This window comes from Heteronotia binoei, chromosome 3, assembly GCF_032191835.1.
Source record: "Heteronotia binoei isolate CCM8104 ecotype False Entrance Well chromosome 3, APGP_CSIRO_Hbin_v1, whole genome shotgun sequence".
NCBI lineage: Eukaryota > Metazoa > Chordata > Lepidosauria > Squamata > Gekkonidae > Heteronotia > Heteronotia binoei.
Genome location: NC_083225.1, coordinates 94,100,546 through 94,124,870, shown reverse-complemented (window position 1 = coordinate 94,124,870; position 24,325 = coordinate 94,100,546). Strand labels below are relative to the sequence as shown.

General features: G+C 39.1%; 1 protein-coding gene across 1 annotated transcript in view; it reads left to right on the top strand.

Moving 5' to 3' along the window:
* The window catches only part of BACE2 (beta-secretase 2), a 55,183-nt gene that overhangs the window by 6,978 nt on the left and 23,880 nt on the right, over positions 1-24,325 (top strand). Inside the window, exon 2 of the mRNA XM_060234227.1 lies at positions 19,098-19,186. Within this exon, the coding sequence (XP_060090210.1) occupies positions 19,098-19,186 (89 nt within the window). The remainder of the gene's footprint in view (positions 1-19,097; positions 19,187-24,325) is intronic.

The following is a 24,325-nucleotide window of genomic DNA, read 5'->3' as shown; positions in this document are numbered from 1 at the left end:
TCTGGACACTATGCTCTGCTCTGGTAAGACCTCACCTGGAGTATTGTGTTCAGTTTTGGGCACCACATTTTAAGAAGGATATAGACAAGCTGAAACGGGTCCAGAGGAGGGCGACGAAGATGGTGAGGGGTCTGGAGACCAAGTCCTATGAGGAAAGATTGAAGGAGCTGGGGATGTTCAGTCTGGAGAGGAGGTGGCTGAGAGGTGATATGATCACCATTTTCAAGTACTTGAAGGGCTGTCATATAGAAGATGGTGTGGAATTGTTTTCTGTGGCCCCAGAAGGTAGGACCAGAACCAATGGGTTGAAATTAAATCAAAAGAGTTTCTGGCTCAACATTAGGAAGAACTTCCTGACCGTTAGAGCGATTCCTCATTGGAACAGGCTTCCTTGGGAGGTGGTGGGCTCTCCTTCCTTGGAGGTTTTTAAACAGAGGCTAGATGGCCATCTGACAGCAATGAAGATCCTGTGAATTTAGGAGGAAGTGTTTGTGAGTTTCCTGCATTGTGCAGGGAGTTGGACTAGATGACCCTAGAGGTCCCTTCCAACTCTATGGTTCTATGAACATTCATCTAACCTGAGGATGGAAAAAGTGAAAGTTTGTGAGGTCAGAGCACATGCTGTGCAGCTCCATTCCCTGACATCTCTAGTTAAAGCAACCAGATACAAGTGCTGGGAAAGGTTCTTCTGTGCTTGCGTCTCTGGAGATTCATTGCTCATGGACACTAGATGGACCACTGATCTGACTTGCTGTATGGCAGCTATGAATACTATTGTGAATTTAAAATTCTGTGTTCTGTGTGCAGCCCTATGTCCATTACATGTAGTCCTCCAACCTCTTGTTTAAATGAGATCACAAAGCAGAGATTTCATCAGCAAGAACTAAGCTAAGATGAAATTGCAACCTGAGGCTTCCTGGTTCACAAGTCTCATTCTTATCTTACGCCAGTAGTATTTCAGTTTTGCAGCAGTTATTTAGAGAAACCAAGGAAGACTGCTATGACCTGGATGGTCCAAGAGCTAGCCCGGTCTCATCAGACTTTGCAGTTAAGCAGAGTTGGCTATGGTTAGTACCTGGATGGCAGACCACCAAGGAAGTCCAGGGTTTCTACACAAAGGCAGGCAGTGGTGAATCATCTCAGAACATCTCTTGCCTTGAAGACCCTATGGGGTCATTATAAGTCAGCTGTGACTTAACCATGCTTTTAACCACCAGGGATGAATAACTTTGCTAAAGAAAATATTTATGCAGAGTTTATATTTATTTCTCCGTGATTTAATGTATGCTAAGCCATCAAAACACTTTGTAGTGTTTTGTGTTTGGTTTCTTTTTCACTGTTGCTTGAATAGGCTACTATAGACAAAGGGATCTTGCATCTTTCTTGGATTAAAAATATGTAAATTATTCATCATTTATTGGGTTAAAGTATTTTATTTAAAGAAAAGTATTTTAAATGGAAGCTTTTCCTCAATCAAGAGCCCCGTGGCGCAGAGTGTTAAAGCTGCAGTACTGCAGTCCTAAACTCTGCTCGTGATCTGAGTTCAATCCCCGGCATAGCTGGGTTTTCAGGTAGCCGGCTCGAGGCTGACTCAGCCTTCCCTCCTTCCGAGGTCAGTAAAATGAGTACCCAGCTTGCTGGGGGGAAAGTGTAGATAATTGGGGAAGGCAATGGCAAACCACCCCATAAAAAATCTGCCGTGAAAATGTTGTGAAAGCAACATCACCACAGAGTCGGAAACAACTGGTGCTTGCACAGGGGACCTTTCCTTTTTCCTTTCCTCAATCACAATGTTAGTTGAAAAGCTCTGTATTTTGAAAGAGTGTGTTTACTTCTTAGAAAAGTTCTGAAGGCTTAGCTTTTTCATCTGTGTCATGGGATCTCATGTGAGTAAGGGATGCATTATTGGGCAAGAAGAGTAGTCAGATGATGTGGTTTAAGTATGTAATCCTCAAAGTCATCCAGTATCTTAAATCCAGTTGGAAGAAATGAAGGTTACTCTAGAAAAGTATTTTGAAGAATGAAGCCTTATTTCTTGAAAGCCTTCTTGGATTTTCATAAAAAAAAAAACTGTTCCTTGCATTCTGAAACTGCTAATTGTAGACTGTGAGAGGTCAGATGGAAGAAGAATCTTTAGTTCTAGTTTCTCTCAATTGCTTAAAACATGTTCATTATTAACTATACTTAAAACATCTTCACTGAGAGCTGTAAATATTTAAGTTTATCTAAATCTTGAAGGAAGATTATTTTAGTAGCTTATCTAGTTTAGTTTTTTAAGCACTGTCAGCCCTGAATAAATGGTTGATAATAGCACTGCTGTAACTGCTATCATCCACATTTTTCTTTCACAGTGGGTAAAAAAAGGTAAAGGTAGTCCCCTGTGCAAGCATCAGTCATTTTCGACTCCGGGGTGATGTTGCTTTCACAACGTTTTCATGGCAGACTTTTTACGGGGTGGTTTGCCATTGCCTTTCCCCATACACTTTCCCCCCAGCAAGCTGGGTACTCATTTTACTGGCCTCGGAAGGATGGAAGGCTGAGTCAACCTGGAGCCGGCTACCTGAACCAGCTTTCACTGGGATCGAACTCAGGTCATGAGCAGAGGGCTCTGGCTGCAGTACTGCAGCTTTATCACTCTGCACCAGGGGAACCAGCTGAGTGTTCTGGCATTGCACTAATGTAGCAAACCCCCAAGTGCACTAAGCCAGTATAGTGACACAGGATTGTATAATTGGTACAGTGAATTCATATACAAGGCACAAGTGGGGGGGAGAAGGGGACTTGTGGGAAGTGAACATGGGAATAGTGACCTAAGCACAAGGTGTCCCTGGAACCAAGAAGTGTACTCTTCTGTTCTTTTACCAATGTGATGTTCCAAACCAAAGCATGAATATCACATCTGAAGATTCCTTGTAGAGCAGCTGTGTTATTGTGCAACTGGCTGATATAGATGGTATTGCATGGACTCCATCCCATTGAAAGCATTTGCTGAGAGGTGAAGAGGACAGAGCAAGGATAGTGAGCAGAAATTTTGCCTTCCAGGACATTGAAGATCAGATTTCTATTATGCTACTTGCTTCACAAGAGCCCCGTGGTGCAGAATGGTAAAGCTTGCAGTACAGCAGTTGGAGCCCTCTGCTCACGAGTGTAGATGACTGGGGAAGGCAATGGCAAACCACTCTGTAAAAAGTCTGCCATGAAAACGCTGTGAAAGCAACATCAACCCAAAGTTGAAAACGACTGATGCTTGTACAGGGGACTACCTTTACCTTTCTTACTTGCTTCACATGCTGGCATGCTGTGGTGATATAGCATGTAGAAATAACATCTTGACAGTGGACACTCCATGAAATAAAAATTGTGTGTTGTATGTGATGGATTATGTATCCAAGGCATAGCATTGTTACACACACTGGTATTTTTCACAAGTCAAATGGTAAGGTGATCTGAGGCAAGTTGTTACGTTTTCCGTGCCATACACTCCATGGTGAGTCAGCTGCTGTGCCTTTATCCTACCTTGCTTTCTTCGGTGACTTGTGAACTTCCTTTAGCCATGATGAAAGGCAGGATATAAATATTCTCATAAACATAAATAAGGAGTCTTGCAACGATAGTTCTTCTAGTAGTTGTATTAGCAGAATGAGTCATAAGATGCAACACACTATGTTCTGGGTGATGTGGATAATACATCTAGGAATACTGGAGTTGTTATATCTGTAACAGGTGATTTACCAGTTTGCATGGCTACCTTGCAGTGCAGCTGTTTTAAAAGCATAATGACTTCTGAAGGGCTCCATTGGCTGTCTTCTTTCCCAATCACTGATACTGTCACCTTTGAATAACTTGTACTGGATCCTGTCATGTGTTAATGGGATGGGGTTAAGATGCTGGCTCCTGCATTTCGGTTTCAGGATTCTGAGGGACTGAGTCGTGTATATAGCACTGGTCTTCTAACATCAGCTGAAGTTCAGAAGCTTATTTCAGTAGCAGCCATAATGTGTTTCTTGTTTTTACTAACCTTTTCTTCTCAACCTGCTAGCAATTCAGGTATTTAATGTGCATTAGGATAAGCTTTAAAATGCTGCTTAATATTATTCCTAACAAATGATAAGCAAGTCAGTGCTTTAAAAAAGTGGGGGGCAGTGCGTTCATTCCTGCTGTTAGGTTTCACATGGAGGGTTTTGCATACAGAACATCCCTGACTTGTCATTTGTTCAGAAGTGCCTTTTCACTCTTGGCCAGTGTTTCATCTTCTGTTCCTGAGAATTATTCAAGACATTGCTATGATTATGTGTATCTTTAATGTTTTTGTAAAATTGACTGGTTTTTTGCACTGCTGTTCAAATAATTTATTATTGTTATAGTGTATACATGCTCAACTTATAAAGCCAGTTATTACATAATATTTGTTCTGTTTTTCTTATACAATTTTTTTTCTTTTCTCTCATTCATCTTTGTTTCCATACCAGAGCACTTTTTCTTTCTGAATTCCAACTACATTAGAACAATACTCTCAAATATGATAAAGCTAGCTGTCAAATGGAAAAATGTGCAGAATTTTTTTCTGATTCACGTTTAAGTAAATAATTTACATATTTAAAGAATATTAGTGAAAGTTAAAGGATGTTAGCAAAAGAAGGCAAATGCACTCTGTACAAACCTGGACTATGTTCAAGCACTGTGGGTTGTTTGTGTTTCATATCCGACATTTATCCTTACAAATCAATTAACACGATTGATTTGCAACACAACACCCCTGACAACTGTTAGATAAACAGACTCAGGGCTTTTTTTGAGCAGTAATGCACAGAAATGCAGTTCTGACTGGCTTGGTGTCAGAGGGTGTGGTATGATATGCAAATAAGTTCCTGCTGGGCTTTTTTTACCAAAAAAGTCCTGAATAGACTATATGTACATGGAGGAGAAATTTTTCAACAGAAAACTAATGCATCAGAATATTTTCTTTCCCACATTACTGCCTGCTTAGGATTCCTGTCTTAGTATAAGAAGAACAAAACTCAAAGGTTACTCTGAGCTCTGATGTCTCCCCTCCCTCCTTAATGGTGCTAAATGTACATTCCCTTAAATTCCATAGAAGACAGATGGGATAAAGAAGCAATAAGTAAGTAATTATTCATTTGGGGAGATTTTTCTTCCTACTCTTATATTAAATCTCTTTTACTCTAGTAGTTCAGTTTCAGGAGAAATTGATTGCATTTGCTTGCCATTGTTTACAAGTATGGCTTAGACATCCTTCCAGAAATATACTGTACATGTTAAATGGATGTGTTCAATTTACAACTTATTCATTTTGCTGATATAGATTTGTTATGCCTAAATACACCCAACCACTCTTTTGTACATACAATTCAGGATGACTATCAAAGAATGTCCCTCCCTCCCCCGCTCTTTTGACTGTTTACTGATAGGTAGAGAACTGGTTCTGGTTTGTAGCTGAGAACTGATTTTTCCTCATTCAGTAAGTTTGGGTCTTTACTGATCCAGAATACAGACTCCCCTTAAAACATTTTGAACGAGTGACTGATGTGCCAAATGAATGAAAAAGTCAGGTTTATTAAGTGTATCCCATTTGTGTGCAGCCTTTAATTCAGCCATATATTTGTGCATAAAAAACAGGGTGGATAAAAATCAATAATTAAAAAAAAATTAAAAATCAGATTTTTTTTAATTTAAATCGAATTTTTTAAATTTAAATCAGATTTTTAAAATTTAAATCAGATTTTTAAAATAAAATGCTTTTTGGGGAAAATATATTATCCAAAGGTTATTCCATCATAAAATAAGGATTAGTTTTTAATTCTGAAGCATAAGGCTGTATATTCATGCAATGTTTAAATTTTTTGATAATAAATTCTATTAATCCATTCAAAATGTCATGCTCTTCCAGAGGTTTATGTAAGATTACTGGGCAGTTTCTCTGTCTACAAGATGTTATCACAGAACACAGATGCTTGGTTTTGCAGTTCTCAAAACTGTAATTTGTGTCTGCAGAGATCACATGTCTCTTCTACACAGCAAAAATGTTATAAAATGAACAGAGTTGAGAAAAATTCCTTAATCTCATTGTTCTACAAACCTTTGTACACAGTGTGAGGAGGGAGGGGCAAGCAGTAAAAATGAAAGTGAAACTTTTTGAGCAGAATATTCCACAAGACTTCGGATCTTTTGTGTGTATAACCTGGTTTATCACATTATTCTTTCCCTGGAGGAGAAAACCTATAATGGCAACAGGCCATAAAAGAGACCCAGTTTGGGAATATTTTAATGAAGTTCCTCTACCTATAGGTAAGGCAGGCATGTATATAGTAGTTTTTATTATTTACTTATAGTTATTAAACTGGATTTAATTCACCTCACAATAATTTCATAATTACCTAACTATAATGTGTTTCTAATAGTATTAAAAATCAATATTTTTATATAACTGTAAAACTAATATGAACAGTTGTTATTCTAAAAATCAAATCTTCATCTAATTGTGAATATTGAGGTTATACCAGCAAAAATGAAGTCTTTATGCAGAAAACTATGATTTAAATCAAGTCTTACTGACTAGTGATTTAAATCAAATCCATCCTGATAAAAAGTATATATTTTTTGTTTTTAATTTTTTTTGCCCAGTAATACTGGTTGATTATAATTTTTTTTTTTTGCCCAGTAGTACTGGTAGATTGCTAGCCTGATCTCATCAGATCTCAGAAGCCAAGCAAGGTTGACCCTCATTAGTACTTGGATAGGAGACCACCAAGAAAGTCTAGGGTTGCTATGCAGAGGCAGACGGTAATGAACCACCTGTGAACATCTCTTTTAAAACACAGGGTTTCCATAAACCAGCAGTTTCTGCCACTATCATTGGTAGATTATTTTTGGTCTGGAGATCAATATATAAGAAGGAAGTAGTCTACCCCCAGCTACTTTCTCAAAAGAAATTTAAAGTTTGCGCCTTTGGAACAGTAAAAAAGTGTCACTGAACTTTTGACTAAGATGATCATATAATGATAAATGCTTGTTTATATCTAGTGCAACTCAGATATCCAAGCAACAACTATGCAGAGATATATTAAGAATATAACTGTTCCATTCTTGAGCTTTCTTCCATTGAAGTGGGGGGGGGGCGTTTTGAGCACACAGATACATTCTGCTAGTGAGCCTCCTGTGCCAAGGTGGCAACTGCCTCCTAGTACCAGAGGATGTGCCCAAATGGAGAGGCATAGACTTTTCAATTTCCCGGGGGGGAGGGGGCGCTGAGGCCCAGCCAGAGACATTTGATCCAGTGACATTATAGGGAGGAGCCAGTGACATCACAGGGAGGGGCCTCCATTATCACTACCTATGAATTTATGGGTACAGCTGAGAAGCTTAGCATGTCCACGCCTTAAGATTCACTGAAACAGATTTCCTCAAGTATTACATATAGGTAAGAAAAGAGGGGTAAGTAACTGAACAATAAATCCAGCTAAGATTGAAATAACACATTGGGTAAGAAGTGTAAATCACAGTAAATTGGTATATGGATAATAAGGTAAAGGTAGTCCCCTGTGCAAGCATCAATTGTTTCCGACTCTGGAGTGACGTTGCTTTCACAATGTTTTCACAGCAGACTTTTTACAAGGTAGTTTGCCATTGCCTTCCCCGCTGGGATCGAACTCAGGTTGTGAGCAGGGAGCTCAGACTGCAGTACTGCAGCTTTACCACTCTGCGCCGTGGGGCTCTTACAGATAATAAAGCAGTCAACAAATGTGAGAACTGAGTTGGAGCCCAGTGGCACCTTTAACACCAACAAAGTAGTGCCTATAGCCCCCTTCACAGTGCCTTCTTGCTTTTTGATATTTTTTCAGACACTGGGGTTTCTGGGGTTACACACACACAAATATTTCTCTGACATGAGGCATGGGGTTTTTTTGCTAGGGGGTAGGATGGGGTATAAATTGAGATGAGGAGGAGGAGAAGGAGGATATTATTATTGGATGTATATCCTGCCCTATACTCTGAATCAGAGTGGCTCACAATCTCCTTTACCTCCCTCCCCCCCACAACAGACACCCTGTGAGCAATGTTCCCTCTAAGCTGCAGAGTCTTGTGAGCAAAAATTCTACTTTGTGAGCTACTGGTATTAAAGTTGTGAGCTACTGACATTAAAGTTGTGAGCGACTGCATAAATTATTGTGCTCTGGGGGCATTTTTCCTATGCTTAAACAAAAATGTGTTATCTGGAGGCTAAAAATCTGTGAGCTAGCTCACACTAACTCAGCTTAGAGGGAACACTGCCTGTGAGGTAGGTTGGGTTAAGAGAGCTCTTACAGCAGCTGCTCTTTCAAGGACAACTCCTACGAAAGCGATGATTGACTCAAGGCCATTCCAGCAGCTGCAAGTGGAGGAGTGGGGATTCAAACCAGGTTCTCCCAGATAAGAGTCCATGCACTTAACTACTGCACCAAACTGAATGCCACCAACTACATGTTGGGTTCAGTATATGCTACAGTTTACGGCTGCTGTTGATACCTAAATCATTCAGTTTTCATTTATACTCAGAAATCAAATTTTCATTTCATGTATTCAACATATCCTGCTCTATCCACAAAATGGGCTCAGGATGGCTCACATCATAAATCAACAGCAGCAAAACAATAAATAACATCAATGATTAATAGCAAAAAAAAAGCTCATATATGATAAAGTGTGTGTGTGTGATCTAAATGAAACGGTGTACATGCACATAAAAGCTGATGCCCAGAATAAAACTTTGTTGGTTCTTAAAGGTGCCACTGGCCTCAAATTTTGTTCTGCTGTTTCAGACCAACATAGGTACTCCACCTAAATCTATTAGGAAATTTTTAAAGGCCTCTGATCTTCATGTCCACCCACACTCAATCTCACTTTCTCCCCAGATGTAAATTGGAACCAAGCAAGTATGTTGAATCCACCAAAGAGAGCCTGCAGTCTGACTGTTGGTACATTGAAAGTGAGTGTAGCCAGCCAGGCTTTATTTTCCACAGGCACCAAACGTATAAGGATTGATATGTGCTGGATATCAATACTTTAGTCATTAATCTAAAGATACAACTGAAAACTTTTGCAGATCTCAAATTACCTTGCCTCTCAATATCAAGGGTCCTTTAACACTCTATTTTGGCTGGATAGATGAAAAAAATAGCCACCTTTCCTAGATCTGTATCTCCTGTGTGCTGCAAAAGCTATTGCCAGGAAAGAAAGTTACCAGATCTCCTCACCCATATATTAATTTACCCAATTAGAGCTTACCAACACTGGTTAATATGCATATTGACACCTAGCCTCTGGCGGGAGAAGCTCAATTAGCATTTCTAAGAAGCTGAGGTTGTAAAGTAATTACATCACTTTGCAGCCCAGAGGGAAAATCACACACAGACTCTACTACCCCATTCATGCCTTTGAAGATAAATTGGAAGCCCCCAAGTCCTGTGTTGGTTGTCCGAAGGGGGCTCAGCCCCTGTGGGAAAATCCGGAGGGGAGGCTTGAGCCCTGGAGCCCCCGTGTAGGCCCCTGCCTATGCCCAAATGAGCAGAATGGGTCACTGGGATCCAAACCACTATATAAGACACTCTGATATGGCGTGCTATCTTTGAAAGTTTACTGAAGAGTAGTATAACATTTCATGTTCAAAAACCATGATTTCCTTTTTTTCAATAATTTTTAGTTTTGAAGTTGTATAAAGCTTTGTTGAATTATAAACTGTAGAATTTTTAAAACTTAAATATCCATCACAACCCCCTCCTCCAAGAAAAACCCATTTTGGTCCTGAGATTCTCAAGAGAAAGATAGGTTTGCAAATCAGTGCTTTGAAATCCTGGATTATTAACTTCAGCATTTAAACAAAAAATAGGTTTCTGTTTACACTGGTGACAGGACTTCTTGAACACAGGAAAAAATACAGAGGACATCTATCATGGGGGCAATTGCCACATGTGCTGTTCAGCTTTCAGTGCAGTGCATGGAAGTTCATACAAAACTAAATGCATTGACTATTCATACACAGATGTAAAGGCAATGTGGGCTTTAAATATGCTAGATGCCTCTTCCTGCTGGATTATGCAAAAGCAAGGGCGGGAAGCAAATCACATCTATGTCTCTCCTTGGCAAGCCACTTACCAATGAGGGACACTTGGAGTGCTCTTCCTGAAGCATCTTCCTGTTAGGAATGGCTGCCCAGTAGCAACAATAGGAGGAGACTTGCAGATAAATAAGATCCTAGTTCTTCGCCTTCTAACATGCCCATAGAAAACTCAGTGTTTCACATCTCAGTTTCTCATGTGTTTATTGGGAAAATGTACAATGAATGGTTGAACGTCTATAGAGAAGAAATCACATGAATGTGCTCAAGTTCTGATACTCCCTTTCTTCCAAAAGAGCAGCAAAGCCTGAGTTAATACTCCATAAAGAGGACAGTGGTGCAGGATTTCTTTATTTGGGCAAGCATTTCATTTCCTGTTTTAAGAGGCACATGTTCACATAAAATGAATGGAAAAACCGTATTTACCCAACCCTGGGCTTGAGAGATATTTTGTCTTCCTGATACTGATTTTGGCAATGATTTTAAAGTACTCTCCATAGTTTTGCCTCGTTTATTCAAACACAGAAGTTATTTAAGGATGGATTTTGATTAACTGTGTTGATGATTCAAAGTGAATCAGCCAACTTTGTTTCCCTAGCAGTTGCTAACAGACACAAGAAGTAGGAAATGAGCAAAAAGAGTTTGTTCACTTCACTTTTACAAAGCTACTAGAAAGTTTCCAGCCATTACAACTTTTGTCATTGAAGGAGCATAAACACATGATTGTTTCTCCACCTTATAGTATGAGATGGTCAGCAATTGTGAGACTGCAGTTCCAAGTATACTCACCTAGAATTGATTTCAGTTGGATCATCCTGTAGCAGCAGGGTCCTGTAGTCTTAGCCCACTGCAGTATTAATGTCATTAAAATGACAAAATAGCCCATTACTAATGTGTGCCCTCCCTGTGTATTGGGTGAATGGTAAGGGCTGCCTTTTAAGTGTTCCCTATCAATAAACATGGGTAAAATCACAGAACCCTAGAAGTTATAGTTGGCCAAGTCTTCTTCTGGGGCTATAAACTGGGGGAAACAATAATGTTTTATCCTCATTGAATGCTTGCTGATCCACTGCAACTTTCAAAAGAACTTCTAATAGCTTGAAATGTTCATAATGGCTATATAAAGGTTAACCAAACAACTCTTTTACTTGGATGTATCACTGGATGCATTAAAATGAAAAAGAAAGCAGATAACATATAAAAACCATAATGTGCCCAACCAAGGCAACATTAGTGGTGTTCCTTGCAGCTTCTCAAATACAGTACATCAAAGAATTTTGCTGTTTAACAAAATACCTGAATTATAATGAAACAGCTTGGTAAATGAGACTGTGACTGGAAGTAAGTCCCAAATTAAATCAGTGGGACTTGATTCTATGAAAACATGGTCAGGTTCACACTGCTGAGGATCTCACTTTATCAAATCTGTTGTTTGTTGTTATTCTGATTTAAGTGATGCACCACATATCTTTTCATAGTTAGTGATGAAGATCAAGCTAATTACCAGCAGCAGCTTCAATACTGAAAGTGGACATGTTCAAAACAAAAGTCCAACAATGGCAACTGTGAAGCAAATAATCTCTACCCAGAAGTTTTTGGGGTTTTCCCCAAGTTTAGAGGTGGGTGAGGAGAAGACTTACGGAAGGAACCATTGTGTGGGGTTTTCACATTGTGTCAGCACTGCTGTGGAAGGCCACTATAGATCTGACTACCACCACAATAAATATTTTATTTCTATAAAAACAGGCTTATCACTAAATGGCTTTAGGGTAGCACTTTGTATGATAAAGATTCCCCCCTTTTCCCTATTACATGAGCTGTACATTGGGATATGTATTTTTAATTAAAAGTAGAAAGTAGATTGCTGTCATATGGGATTAATAGTCTGAATTATCCACAAGGGGAAAGATTGCATGGAATATCCCTTAAAACAAGAAAACCTAACCCAACACCCCATGCAGAACTCTCTGCTATGGGGTTATAGACATCATCATTCTCTCTCTCTACCAGCCTGGCCAAGCCCTGAGCCTGTTTTGAAACATGACAGAAGTTTTCAGTTTACTTTTTGATGTCAGGGTTTTTCCTAAAGATACCTGATCTGGTTTTATCTCAGGTCTGGACCTAGCCAGGCTTCTAGAGGAACTCCATAGTTATCACTTTAGCTTCTTACAAGGAGGAGGGAAATACTATATGAATACTAAATGAAAACTGCTATAGGGATCCTCACAGCAGTGATTACAGCAGTATCTGGGGACCATGTTGTCCAGCAGAATCATATTGGCTGTTCCCATGTTAGGAACTGCAGCCCGCATAGGGTTGACAGGTCTATGTTGAAAAATATCTGGAGACTTTGGGGGTGGATCCAGGAGAGGGCAGGGTTTGGGGAGGGGCCTCAGCATGGTACAATGCCATAGAGTCCACTCTTCAAAGCAGACATTTTCTCCAGGGGAGCTGATATCTGCCAGCTGGAGATTAGGGGGATGGGACGGTGGCTCAGTGGTAGAGCATCTGCTTGGGAAGCAGAAGGTCCCAGGTTCAATCCCTGGCATCTCCAAAAATGGGTCCAGGCAAATAGGTGTGAAAAACCTCAGCTTGAGACCCTGGAGAGCCGCTGCCAGTCTGAGAAGACAATACTGACTTTGATGGACCGAGGGCCTGATTCAGTATAAGGCAGCTTCATATGTTCATATGTGTTCATTGCTGTAAAAGCAGAACATCTCCAGGCCCCACCTGGAGGCTGGCAACCCTAACTGTCCACATGATCCTTTTGAACATGATGGTTTCACATGGTGCAAGCAATCACTATGACTTGGATCCACTGAAAGAGTTCCATATTTGTTAGGGTGCATGTGCATAAAATCCTCATGCTAGTTCCTTGTGATAAGTTAAACAAAGAATATTCTGAATTGTCTATTTGCTTGCACGAGAGATTTCTTGGCTCTATAAGATGCTGTTACTCAAGATCTTGTGCAACTGTAACTATACTAAGTTTGTTTGTGTGTTGCGAGAGCCAAGCCTGTGAATTGAGTATTCAGCTTCATCCTCAAAAATAATTATTCTCCTTGTGTGCAGATTTTTTAAAACCCCATTTGAATTTGTTTAAACAGCATGTCTCCTGTTCTTTCAGCCTTCAGTTATTTTGAAAGAAACTGGATAATCCAAAGTAGAAACATAAATTCTGGATTTTGAAAATGAGGCTACAAATACTGTTTGTACTCTGGTTTTGCATTACAAATAATATAAGATTCACTAATTCTCTGTTTCCCAAAAAGCTAACTTGAGTATTGTAAAGACATGAAAAACTCATATTTATGAACTAAATGCTAATAATAACGTGCAGTAACTTGGGAAGCAGCACGCGTGATAGCAGTTAGAGAGCTTTATCAGTCCTCTATTATGGTTGCAAGCAGTTCTTCCAGATGGGTTGATAATATAATTAGGAATCATTGTGTTAAATGAGGCGATATTTAAATTGGCTGCTAATTTTCCCACCTATTAACCCACTTTTTCTTGTTAAAAATCACTGCATTAGAGTGACTTCTGGCTGCTGATCATTAACTGTAGAATTTATGAAGCCTTAGCATGGATCACCACAAAATAAACATTTAAAGCAGGGGTGGCCAACGGTAGCTCTCAAGTTGTTTTTTGCCTACAACTCCCATCAGCCCCAGCCATTGGCCAAAAAAATCTGGAGAGCTACCGTTGACCACCCCTGATTTAGAGGACATTTTCTGTCAGGATGACTTAGCAGTTTTTATTTTATTCAATTATTTAAAATTTATCTAAGCCATTTTCAACCCCACTCAGGATTCCCAAGATGGTGAACATTAAAACATTTCAGACATTAAAAACAGCATTTAAAATGCAATATCTATATCTATCTAGCTATATATGAAATATTTAAAACAATTACAACACACAAACTACAGGCCTATTTGATACCACTAGTGCCTTAGATTGCCTTGGAGCTATATTGGTAATGGCCACTGTGGAGAGATAATACCTCATCCCAACAGATGTATGTATAAAAAATATAATATTAGAAAATAAAAGTTTAAAGAAGAAGAGAGACTTGGCAATAACACCAGGAATGGCTGGCAGAAGCAAAGACCAAGCAATGGCTTCCTGAGACAGTGTTTTAAAGAGAATGAACAGAAAATGATGAGACAGAAATCTGGCATTTTAAGATCTCCTTGAAAGAAGGGTCTGAATTCCACAGGGTTATATGTCAGTATACTGTTCTGATAATTTTATTTGAAGTAGTATTACACTCAGCGGATGTAATACTACTTCATCATTAAATATATAAATATTTAATAGTACAGTAATACCAAAACAAACATAAAACCAACATACATAGTCATGGAAGAGGGTCCGTTAAGTGTTTAGTAGGGGTGGAGTGGCGCAGAGTGTTAAAGCTGCAGTACTGCAGTCCTAAACTCTGCTCACAACCTGAGTTCAATCCCCAGTGGAAGCTGGGTTTTCAGGTAGCCAGCTCGAGGTTGACTCAGCCTTCCATCCTTCCGAGGTTGGTAAAATGAGTACCCAGCTTGCTGGGGGGAAAGCGTAGATGACTGGGGAAGGCAATGGCAAACCACCCCGTAAAAAGTCTGCCGGGAAAATGTTGTGAGAGCAACGTCACCTCAGAGTCGGAAACGACTGGTGCTTGCACAGGGAACCTTTCCTTTCAGGACTATGCCAAACAAAATAAAGTTTTCAACCACTGATAGAAAACAATGACAGAAAGAGACTGATGAATCTCCTTGGGAAGGGAGTTCCAAAGTTTTAGCACCACAACCAAGAAGGTCCTTTCTCAGGTTACCAGCCATCTAACCTCAGATGGTGGGGCACTTGAAAAATGCAAAAAGGGAGAGCAGATTTTGTAGAAGACAGATGAACATATTAAACTGCCTTTATAGACAGATTGCCTAGCCTAACAAATCACTCTATCAGCTGTTACCTATGATCTTCATATCTGGAGATGCCAGATATTTAACCTGGTATCTCCACCTATAAACTGTCTCCTACTGCTGAGCTTCCGTGAAACTCCCTGAAACTATCAGGGACTCTGGGGCTTGAACTGGGAGGACAGTTTGAGGCTGGTCGTTAGGCTAGTGAGCAACCCTGTGGTTTTTAGTTTTGTTTTTTTACTTTCAGAACATGAAGCTGCCTTAGACCATTTGTCTATCCTAGTTAGCATTATTGATTCTGACTAGTGGCAGCTTTCATGCTGGCAGAGTGTTGTCACTTCACCTACTACTTGACATCTTTTTGGAGATGCTGGGGATTGAACTTGGTACCTTCTGCATGCAAAGCAGCCACTCTGCCACTGAGCTGTGACCGCCCACCTATGCTGTATACTTATCCACTGTTTGAACTTAGTTGTTAGTTCTGTTCACTGGGGGCACCTGGAATTTGGACTGCAGAATGAAGGTGATGTGGATCATGAAATAAAGATTTTTTTTTTTGCCCCGTATTCTTAGCGGGAGAGATGCAGGGTGCAGCAGTAACCATAATTTACTGAAGAGTCCTAGCAGTTACAGCAGAAACAGCATGCGTCATGACTCATTATGTCCTAAAGTCAATAAATGATTCATAATGTGATGATTCCTAGTGATGATCAACTAGGAAACTTGGAATCCAGGTTATTAACTTACTCTTAGGATATTGAATTGAGTTGTAGTAGCTTTTTTATGTTGGTGAGATAGTGTTTTTCCCATGAAGAGAAAATCCACATGGATTCTGACAATGTTTTATATTAAGTTTTCCTCCTCTCCCACACCAACAGCAACATTAAAAGAACCAATAATTAAATACAAGCTGAGGGTGTATATAGCCATTTTGTGAATCTATGCTGAGTGAATTTTTACAACTCTCTCCCTCTTTTTTTAACACAAATATTTGAATTGGTTCAAAACACAATATTAAAAAGAGAAGCTTCATTTTGCTTTATTGTAGTTTTTAGTTTGCTTTACAGTAGGGTAAAATGGAAATCTATGACAAAGAATACTATTTAATGAATGAGGAAATACGGAGGAAGAGTTTTGCCAAAACTGATAGATTGATGTGTTTACATGTTAAGGATGGGTTGGTATCCCTGGTTAAGTGAGACATTCACAGATCAAGCAAGCATGTTGCAGAGTTTATTGTCCAACTAAGATCTGGAACACCCAGGTTCAGGTCCCTACTTTGCCATGAAGTTTGCTTACTGACCTTGAGTTAGTCACACACTTTCTGCCTAACCTTTCTTAGTGTTGTAGGAAGGATAAAATGAGAAAGGAGATGGGATGAGTTCCTTAAAGGAAGGCACAGTAAAAATGTATTGGATAGATAAACAGGTATCCTAAGGTACACTTTTGCTAAGATGAATGCCATTTTATCAGCTGAAGTGATGGTAAGCTGTTGCACACGGAAAACCTCATTGTATCAGATGACTTATTTTAGTTTACCTAGTGCATAGCCTCAACAGCTCAAGCTAGCCTGATCTCATCATATCTCAGCAGCTAAACAAGGTGATCCTAATTAGTATTTGGATGGGACCACCAAGGAAGTCAGGGGTTGTTGCACAGAGGCAGGCAATGACAAACCACTTCTGAATATCTTTTGCCTTGAAAACCCTACAGCAGGGGTGTCAAACATGCGACCCAGGGGCCAATTCAGGCCCCCCGAGAACTCCTATCAGGCCCCTGAACAACTGGCTGACAATCTGCTTCCTTCTCCCTCTCTCTTACTTCCCTCTGCATCACAGCTTGCTTTGCCAGGCTTGCTCAATTACACAGGAGCTACAGGGCAAAACCTCTATTTTCTCCATTGGCTGAGACTCCTCCCTTGGGGAAGGGGGGGCAGAGCTTGCTTTGCCAGGCTCTCTCAGTTGCACAGCCGAGCTACTGAGTCAATCCTCTCTTCCTTCTATTGGCTGAAGCTCCCCAGTCCTCTGGGGAAGGAAGGAAAGAGCCAGAGCTTGGGAGAGATATAAAGAAAGCACTTTTAAGACCAATGAGTGCTAATGTTTTAAGCATGTTTTTAAAGTTTTTTAAAAATATATATTTTTATTTGCCTGTGTTCTTTATAAAATTTATATCTCTTAAATAGTTACACACATGGCCTGGCCCGACAAGGTCTTATTTATGTCAGATTCAGCCCTCATAACAAATGAGTTCGACACCCCTGCCCTAAAGGGTCACTGTAAGTTGGCTATGACTTGACAGCACCAGGGCTTTTTTTGAACAGGTTTGCACAGGAACGCAGTTCCGGCTGGCTTGGTGTCAGAGGGTGTGGCCTCTGCAGATGAGTTCCTGCTGGGCTTGTGTATTCAAAGTGCATTTGCAATATTCAAACCACATCCACATTTTTTTGCTACTGCTTGATCCACCATTACCTAGAACTGAATACAAGGAAAGGAAAGCTTCCAACTTGCCTTATCCAGAGAAAACCAGAATTTCTTCTTTCCAAACACAGAAATACTTTTCCAGACTTTTCAGAAAGTGTACTTTATTTCTGATGGAAGTATTGGTCTATGGTTTTGTGCAGCATTGTAGCTGCAAATGTTTGGCTTTCTCAAAGCTTGTGAGTGAATACTCCCCAAGAAACATTTGTCTTTTTATTCCAATTATTAAATTAAGACTGCTCTAAAATGTTAGTATAATCGCATTCTTTTTAAATCATTCTGCAAATCAGTTTCATGTTGACTGTCTTGTACCATGACTCAAATGACAGAATTGTCACTCTTGATGGTTTCCTTTATGTGTAGTATGCAAAGAACTATGAACACTGAATCTTAAAAACATGCAGTGGCTCATTTCTAGTCCTCTCAATCTGTTTAACTAGCACCATTGTGCAGATTACAATAGAGCAGTGTTTGCCTCAGCTGCCTATGTGTGATTATTCCAGATTCATATAGATAAGGAATGCCAATTTGAATAGCAGTTTTTCATGTGAATTCTGGTGCTACTCAAGTGGGCTGCAGCTTTGATATTTTACTGTATGGTGTTTTTGTTTCTTGTAGAGATCATTATTCCTTTGGACAGCTAAATATGTATGGTAGTGCAGTGCTCATTAAACTGACCAGTCATACCACTCCTCTTTAAATGCGCAGGAAATTGCAATGTAAATCACATTTTTGTTAGAACTATAGGCGGAATTTGGGGCACAATAAATTTTTGTTTGTTTAAATTGTCTTGTTTCACAAACCCTTGTTAGTGTACCATGTATATGCATAGTGTATATGACAGACTGCGTTTTCTTTGTAAATCCCAGTTAGTTTGCTGCTTGCCTCTTTTAACTTCAGTCAGAATCACAGTCAGACTAACCTACCTCACTGGGTTGTTGTGAGGATAAAATGGGGAAGAATTATGTAAGCTGCTTTTGGGTCCCAGTGAAGATGAAGGTGGGGTACAAATGAAGTAAATAAATAAAAATCCCAAGCTCTCCTTCAGTGCAGCAAAGTTCTCAAAGACAATTCAGTATGCCATCGTCATTGTTTAAGACACCTTTAGAACTTCACAATGAAATCTGTGATCCCAGCTATATTATCTCTTTAAACTTTTATCCTTACTTTCCACTATTATTTTCACTGTGTACTACTTATATGTTGTGAACATTTCTTATACTACTTCAGACAAAACTTCATTTGTCAGTACCAATTCCTGGCTTTTATAAATTGGCTTCAAATGGGGAAAAAAGAAAAGAAAAAAAAGAACTCCAGCTTCTGGGAGTCTACTTATAGGACTACAGTAAATTAAACACTAGCAAAATAGCATCAAAAATAATGTTGTTTAGAAGAATTGACAGGGGTTTTTTATTATATGCAATGCATATCAAACTTGAAGTATGGATCCTGCAGATTTTTTTTTCTACTAATAGTGGCATTCTCTTCTGGGACAAGGCTCCTTGTTCTGGAGGAAAACATCCCCATTTGTGGGATACTTCCGCAGGATCTGGCCTATTGCATTTAATCCAAGAAGTAATCTTGTTTTCTTTTTGACAGCTAAATATTCTAGTTGACACTGGAAGCAGCAATTTTGCAGTGGCAGGTGCACCGAACGTAGATGTGGCTTCATACTTTGATACAAAAAAGTAAGTGTGTCCCCTACTCACCCACTCAGGAGAGAGCACTGAAATTTGTCAGTACACAGAGCACTGTACACAGAGCCAGTACACAGAGCAAGGAGACTTCTCTTTACAAGCAGTTAAATGTTTGGGTGTAAAATGTCTCTGTTTTTACAACTAGTTCTTGGGTATTATTCTCATGGTGCACAGGTAATGTATGCTGTTGCCATATAAGTTGGCCACATTGCTTCTGCCTTTGCAAATGTGCCCTATCCTTCCAGACAAGCAACATTTCTATTGAAAGAAAATACCCTTTGCCCAGCACATATGGTCCCTGCTCTCAAATGTTAGAGTTGTATGGGAAAAGTCACAAGGAAGCCAGTTGGATGCTGCTGCTGTAAAGTAGGAAGCATCCTTTAGGAACTGGGTGCAGTGAGTAGAGTAACTTTTACTGTACTCAGTGAGTAGAACTGGTTAAGTTCAACCCTTAGATTTGTAAAGGTGGAACAGAGCCACTCAGGCGCCCACAGTCACAGATGACTAGGAAAACTTGGTGGAAAGCAGGAATTTTGAAACCTGTTGAAATTACAATAAACAGTGTCCAGAGGAAGGCCTATTTTTAGGGTTGCTTTGAACATGACATTTGACCCACAAAGAGATGTTTTAGAAACAAACACACACATACAACCATATCTCAAGCACAGGTCAAGTAAGTTTGTGTTTTGTGTTTTAAATTTTGCCAATAATTCATAGACTGAGAAGCTACTGCACAAATTGGGTTGGATCTAAGCTCTCCTTCCCTAAGTCAAAGAGCACTTTTGCTCAGGAAGTGGGGGGATAATTTCACCAGTGTCTGTGGCAGACTTTCACACCATATCCTACACAGTTCCTGAGGGGCTTCTCCACACCCCCTGCACATTATGCAAGTGCATTCTTGCATACACTCTCACACAACCACACACATATTGGGGGGGCAGGTTTGATGAATACCTGGGGCTTTTGAAAAGATTGGATTCCTGATCAGCATACTACAGTAAAAAGCACACGCTGCATTTAAGTGGAAAGTAGAAACTTTTGTGAAAAGGGAAGAAGGATTTATTGCTTTGGTTCATGTGACATTTGGAAAAGATTTTTGTGTTATGCATAAAGACAAAAGTGATATTTTGGGGGACTATCTTTCTGTAGATCAACAGTTTAACTATTCAGCAGAAGTGACATAGCATAACTCTGGAGGAAAAGGGCAACCAGTTTGATTGCCTTTCAAAGAGAAAGCTGAGCAGCAGAGAGGATCTTGAGCATTTATTTTACGAGAATTGCAAATAACTTTCATCCCTGACTTTCTTAGGAGGCAGGAAGCGAATGTATTCAATCCAGCAGCAAGAGAAATTGCATTTTGTAATGCATAATCTTAACTTAATTAATTATCATATTTCATTTCCGCTTACTAACAACTTTTTACATTAACAGATTACACTCATCAGTTTTCATACACGAAAACTATTGCTTAGAATGTGTCACTACTTAAGCTTTTTTTATTCATAGAATGCCTTTATCATTAAGATTCAGAGTGGTTTACGTAGTTTACATCAATGCAGTAAATATGATGAGACATCATAAGCAATGTACTGGGATCTGGATTTCAGAAATCTGGACAAATAGAATACAGAGGCAGAAAATGGTATTACATCAGTAGATAATAATGCAGTAACAGAAGGATAATATGTCCTATATGTATGTCCTTGATGCAGTGGTTTAGTTCACAATCCCTTCCCCTTTATAAAGTGCTTTTCCATCCATTCTATTATAGTATAGTCCTGTTTCCTCTATAGAAATGTGCTCCTGAACAATTCTGTTTTATGTAGATTGCAGAAAGACAGAAGCATGGGAGCTTTCCAGGCCTCCTCATTCCAAGCTATATAAAATGAATAATGAATAAATTCATGTATTTGCACTTGGTACATTAGTTGTCAAGGCTTGGTTCTGTAATGGAATCTATGTAGGAGAGCTCTGCAAGACTAATGTGCCACACCTGCCTTATAATTTAGTAGAGTTTAGTAGAGAGCATTTGACCTATTGTAACTGAAAGCAAAAGAAGGGAAGGCAAGGGAAGAACCATTGGGACACAACTTAAGATGTGAAGAAAAAAGACGGGTGAGATGGAGTGGGAGGCAACTGCAGCCTTGGTTTATCTGTTTAGGATTGTGCCATATTGGATGACTGAGAGTGAGACATATAATTAAGGATAATCAGCGTACAATATGGAGCTAGACAGGCAAATAGTCTGACTTTATAAGAAAACGACATAAGGTCATATACGTTTGTTATCAATTAGGAATCAATTTGCTATCAATTAGAAAAGCTCTTCAAAACAAGCAATTTCTGCATTGAAACAGGAAGTCAAATTTTGTTCAGTTTCTTCTGGGGTCTTTGGGGGGGGCGGGTTGTATGCAGATTTATTGAGTGAAATTGGTGGTTGCCCAGTGGTTCTCAGTAAGGTGTAAGCTACACAGAGCTCCTGGAGGTGGGTGAAGAAGAAAGGGGTTAATATGAAGTGGCTTCTGGATCTCTGCCATAATTCTGTGGGATTACGGAAAAAAAAAAAAAGCCCAGAATGTAATAATAAGTGCAAAATTCAGCTTCTTGAGAATCTCTGCTTTCATTGTAAAAAAGAAGCTTCTTGTCTTTCTGGCTGTGAGTGTGCACTTGAAAATGTGTGAGCTGTGCCTGCCTTGGGTTGCCAATCCCCAGTTGGGCGAAACTATAGGATCTTAGCATACAGCTGTGTAAATAAAAAAACCGCTAAGAGACACCATAAATTTTAAACAAGACAGTGTAATGTAAAGGTCAGTGGTGTTCTGACAAAGCTTGCACATAGAACTTCAAATAGAAAAGAGCATGTAGCAAAAAAACATTAACAGAAGACAGTTCAAAAGCAGCCTTTCCAATCACAAAGGAGTGACAATATTCTAGTATTTAGTTCATGGAACTAAAAGAAGCCCTTCCAAAGGCGTTTGTTCCAGATAATTATACATGTTCAAGCTAACTATACATACAAAAAACATCAACAAGCAATTTATAAAAATACATTGTAATCAGTTGCCCTGAACTATGCTTCTGTTGGCTTAATTAAGGTCACCTGTTGGTCTTTTAAGTGTTGTAAAATGGCTCTAGAAATTCTAGAACCTGGAAATCTTACAGACATGTTCTGAACCTTGTTGATCTCCTGTGAATGTATTGTAAAGATTGGGGGTGAGTGTTCTGTTTATGATGTTTTGACAACTGTTTGACTATTTTTTAACTTTTGTATAACAATTTAATATGACATGTATGTATATATTTCTAGTTCCAGTGATAAATAAGCTTCCAAACTGAAGGAAGACGGATAAAACTATATCTAGAACAGGCATCTTTGGAAGGGCTTTTTTTAGTTCCATGAACTAAATACTGGAAAATTGTCACTCCTTTGTCACACCTTTGATCCTGGCTCCAGCCCCAAAGTCCCCTTATATTTCCTGAGTCGGACCTGGCAGCCCTATGCCTGCCAAAAGCTCAGAAGCCAAAGAAGTGGCTGGATGGTGTTTTCAGTGGGTGCAGTGGTTTCAGTGGTCACACTGGCCTTTTTTATGCAGAATCAAAATAAGGAAACATACAGACTTTTGTTGAATTTGCACTATTTAAAATTTTCTGTGCCACCTCTCTCCAGAATCTATTTCAGTTGGCTAGAACCTGTTTGAGGTGCTTATAACTTGCATTCTTATAGAGTTTTTTTTTTAATTAGCCTTGTTGTATAGAATTTGGGCTACTCATGTTGAGAATTAAAAACAAAAACAATACTTTATTACAGCATATGGGCTTTGGTCCACAATTCTTAACCTCCATTGAATCGTTATATGCCAAGCCAAAAGCACAAATTTACGTAAATAACTATAGATCAAATGACTTTAACTTACATAGGGGTACAAGGCAAGGGTGTCCCTTGTCACCCATTTTATTTGCACTTTCCATAGAACCATTGGCCTTTGCTGTACGAAATGAGAAATCAATAAGTGGTATTCCAATAGGAAAAGAAGAATACAAATTAAGCCTGTTCGCAGATGATGCTGTATTTTACTTCACTAATCCCTCCCAGTCGGTTACCTCATTACTTCATCATATCAAAAAATTTAGCATGGTATCTGGCTTTACTATTAATTATACAAAATCTGAACTGTACCCTATTTATTTATCCTCAACTTCCAAATTAGAATTATTAAATGCTTTTCCTTTCAAATGGGTTCAAAAATCTATTCGACACTTGGGTATCCAAATACCATTGAACCTGCAGGATCTTCACACAGTTAACTATAAACTACTAGATGACTCTATTAAAACACATTTAGAACAATGGAATAAACTCAATCTAACCTTGTTAGAAAAAATTGACATGATTAAAACCTTTGTTATGCCTAGATATTTGTTTTTATTTTATAATTTACCGTGCTACATTTCGCCCAAAGAATTCAGAGACAGACAACACCTCTTCTCCAAATTTTTATGGTCACATAAAAGACCAAGATTTCAGTTTAAATTAATGACTAGACCAACAAAACAGGGGGGATTGAGCTTGCCTAACTTAGAGGCTTACTACTTAGCTGCTAACTTAAAAAATATCCTATGGTACGCAGTGAAAGACTGTGACAAAGCCTGGGTAAAAATTGAAGCATCTTATTTAGTAAGGGACCACCTATGGGAGGCTATTTGGAATATACCGAATGATAGACACTTTATTGAAGACAACAATCCTTATTTATCCTTAACTTTAAAAATCTGGGATAAATATAAAAAAACTCTAATACCATCCATCTCACCGATGGCAAGTTTCTTGGGACAAGCATGGTTTAAACCAGGTCGTGAAACTAAGGACTTTAAAGTCTGGAGAGATGCTGGCATATACCAATTTCAAAACATTATTAAAAATAAACAAATGTTAACTAAAACACAATTGGAAACTCAGTACAAAATATTGATCCCATGGTTCCAATACCAACAACTGCATTATATCTTACATAATCCTAGAATTACAGATGTAATTGATAGGCCATTAACAACATTTGAAAAGCTGTTAAGAAGGAATCCAACACAAGCTAAAGCTTTAACATCCACTATTTATAACCTCCTTAATACCAA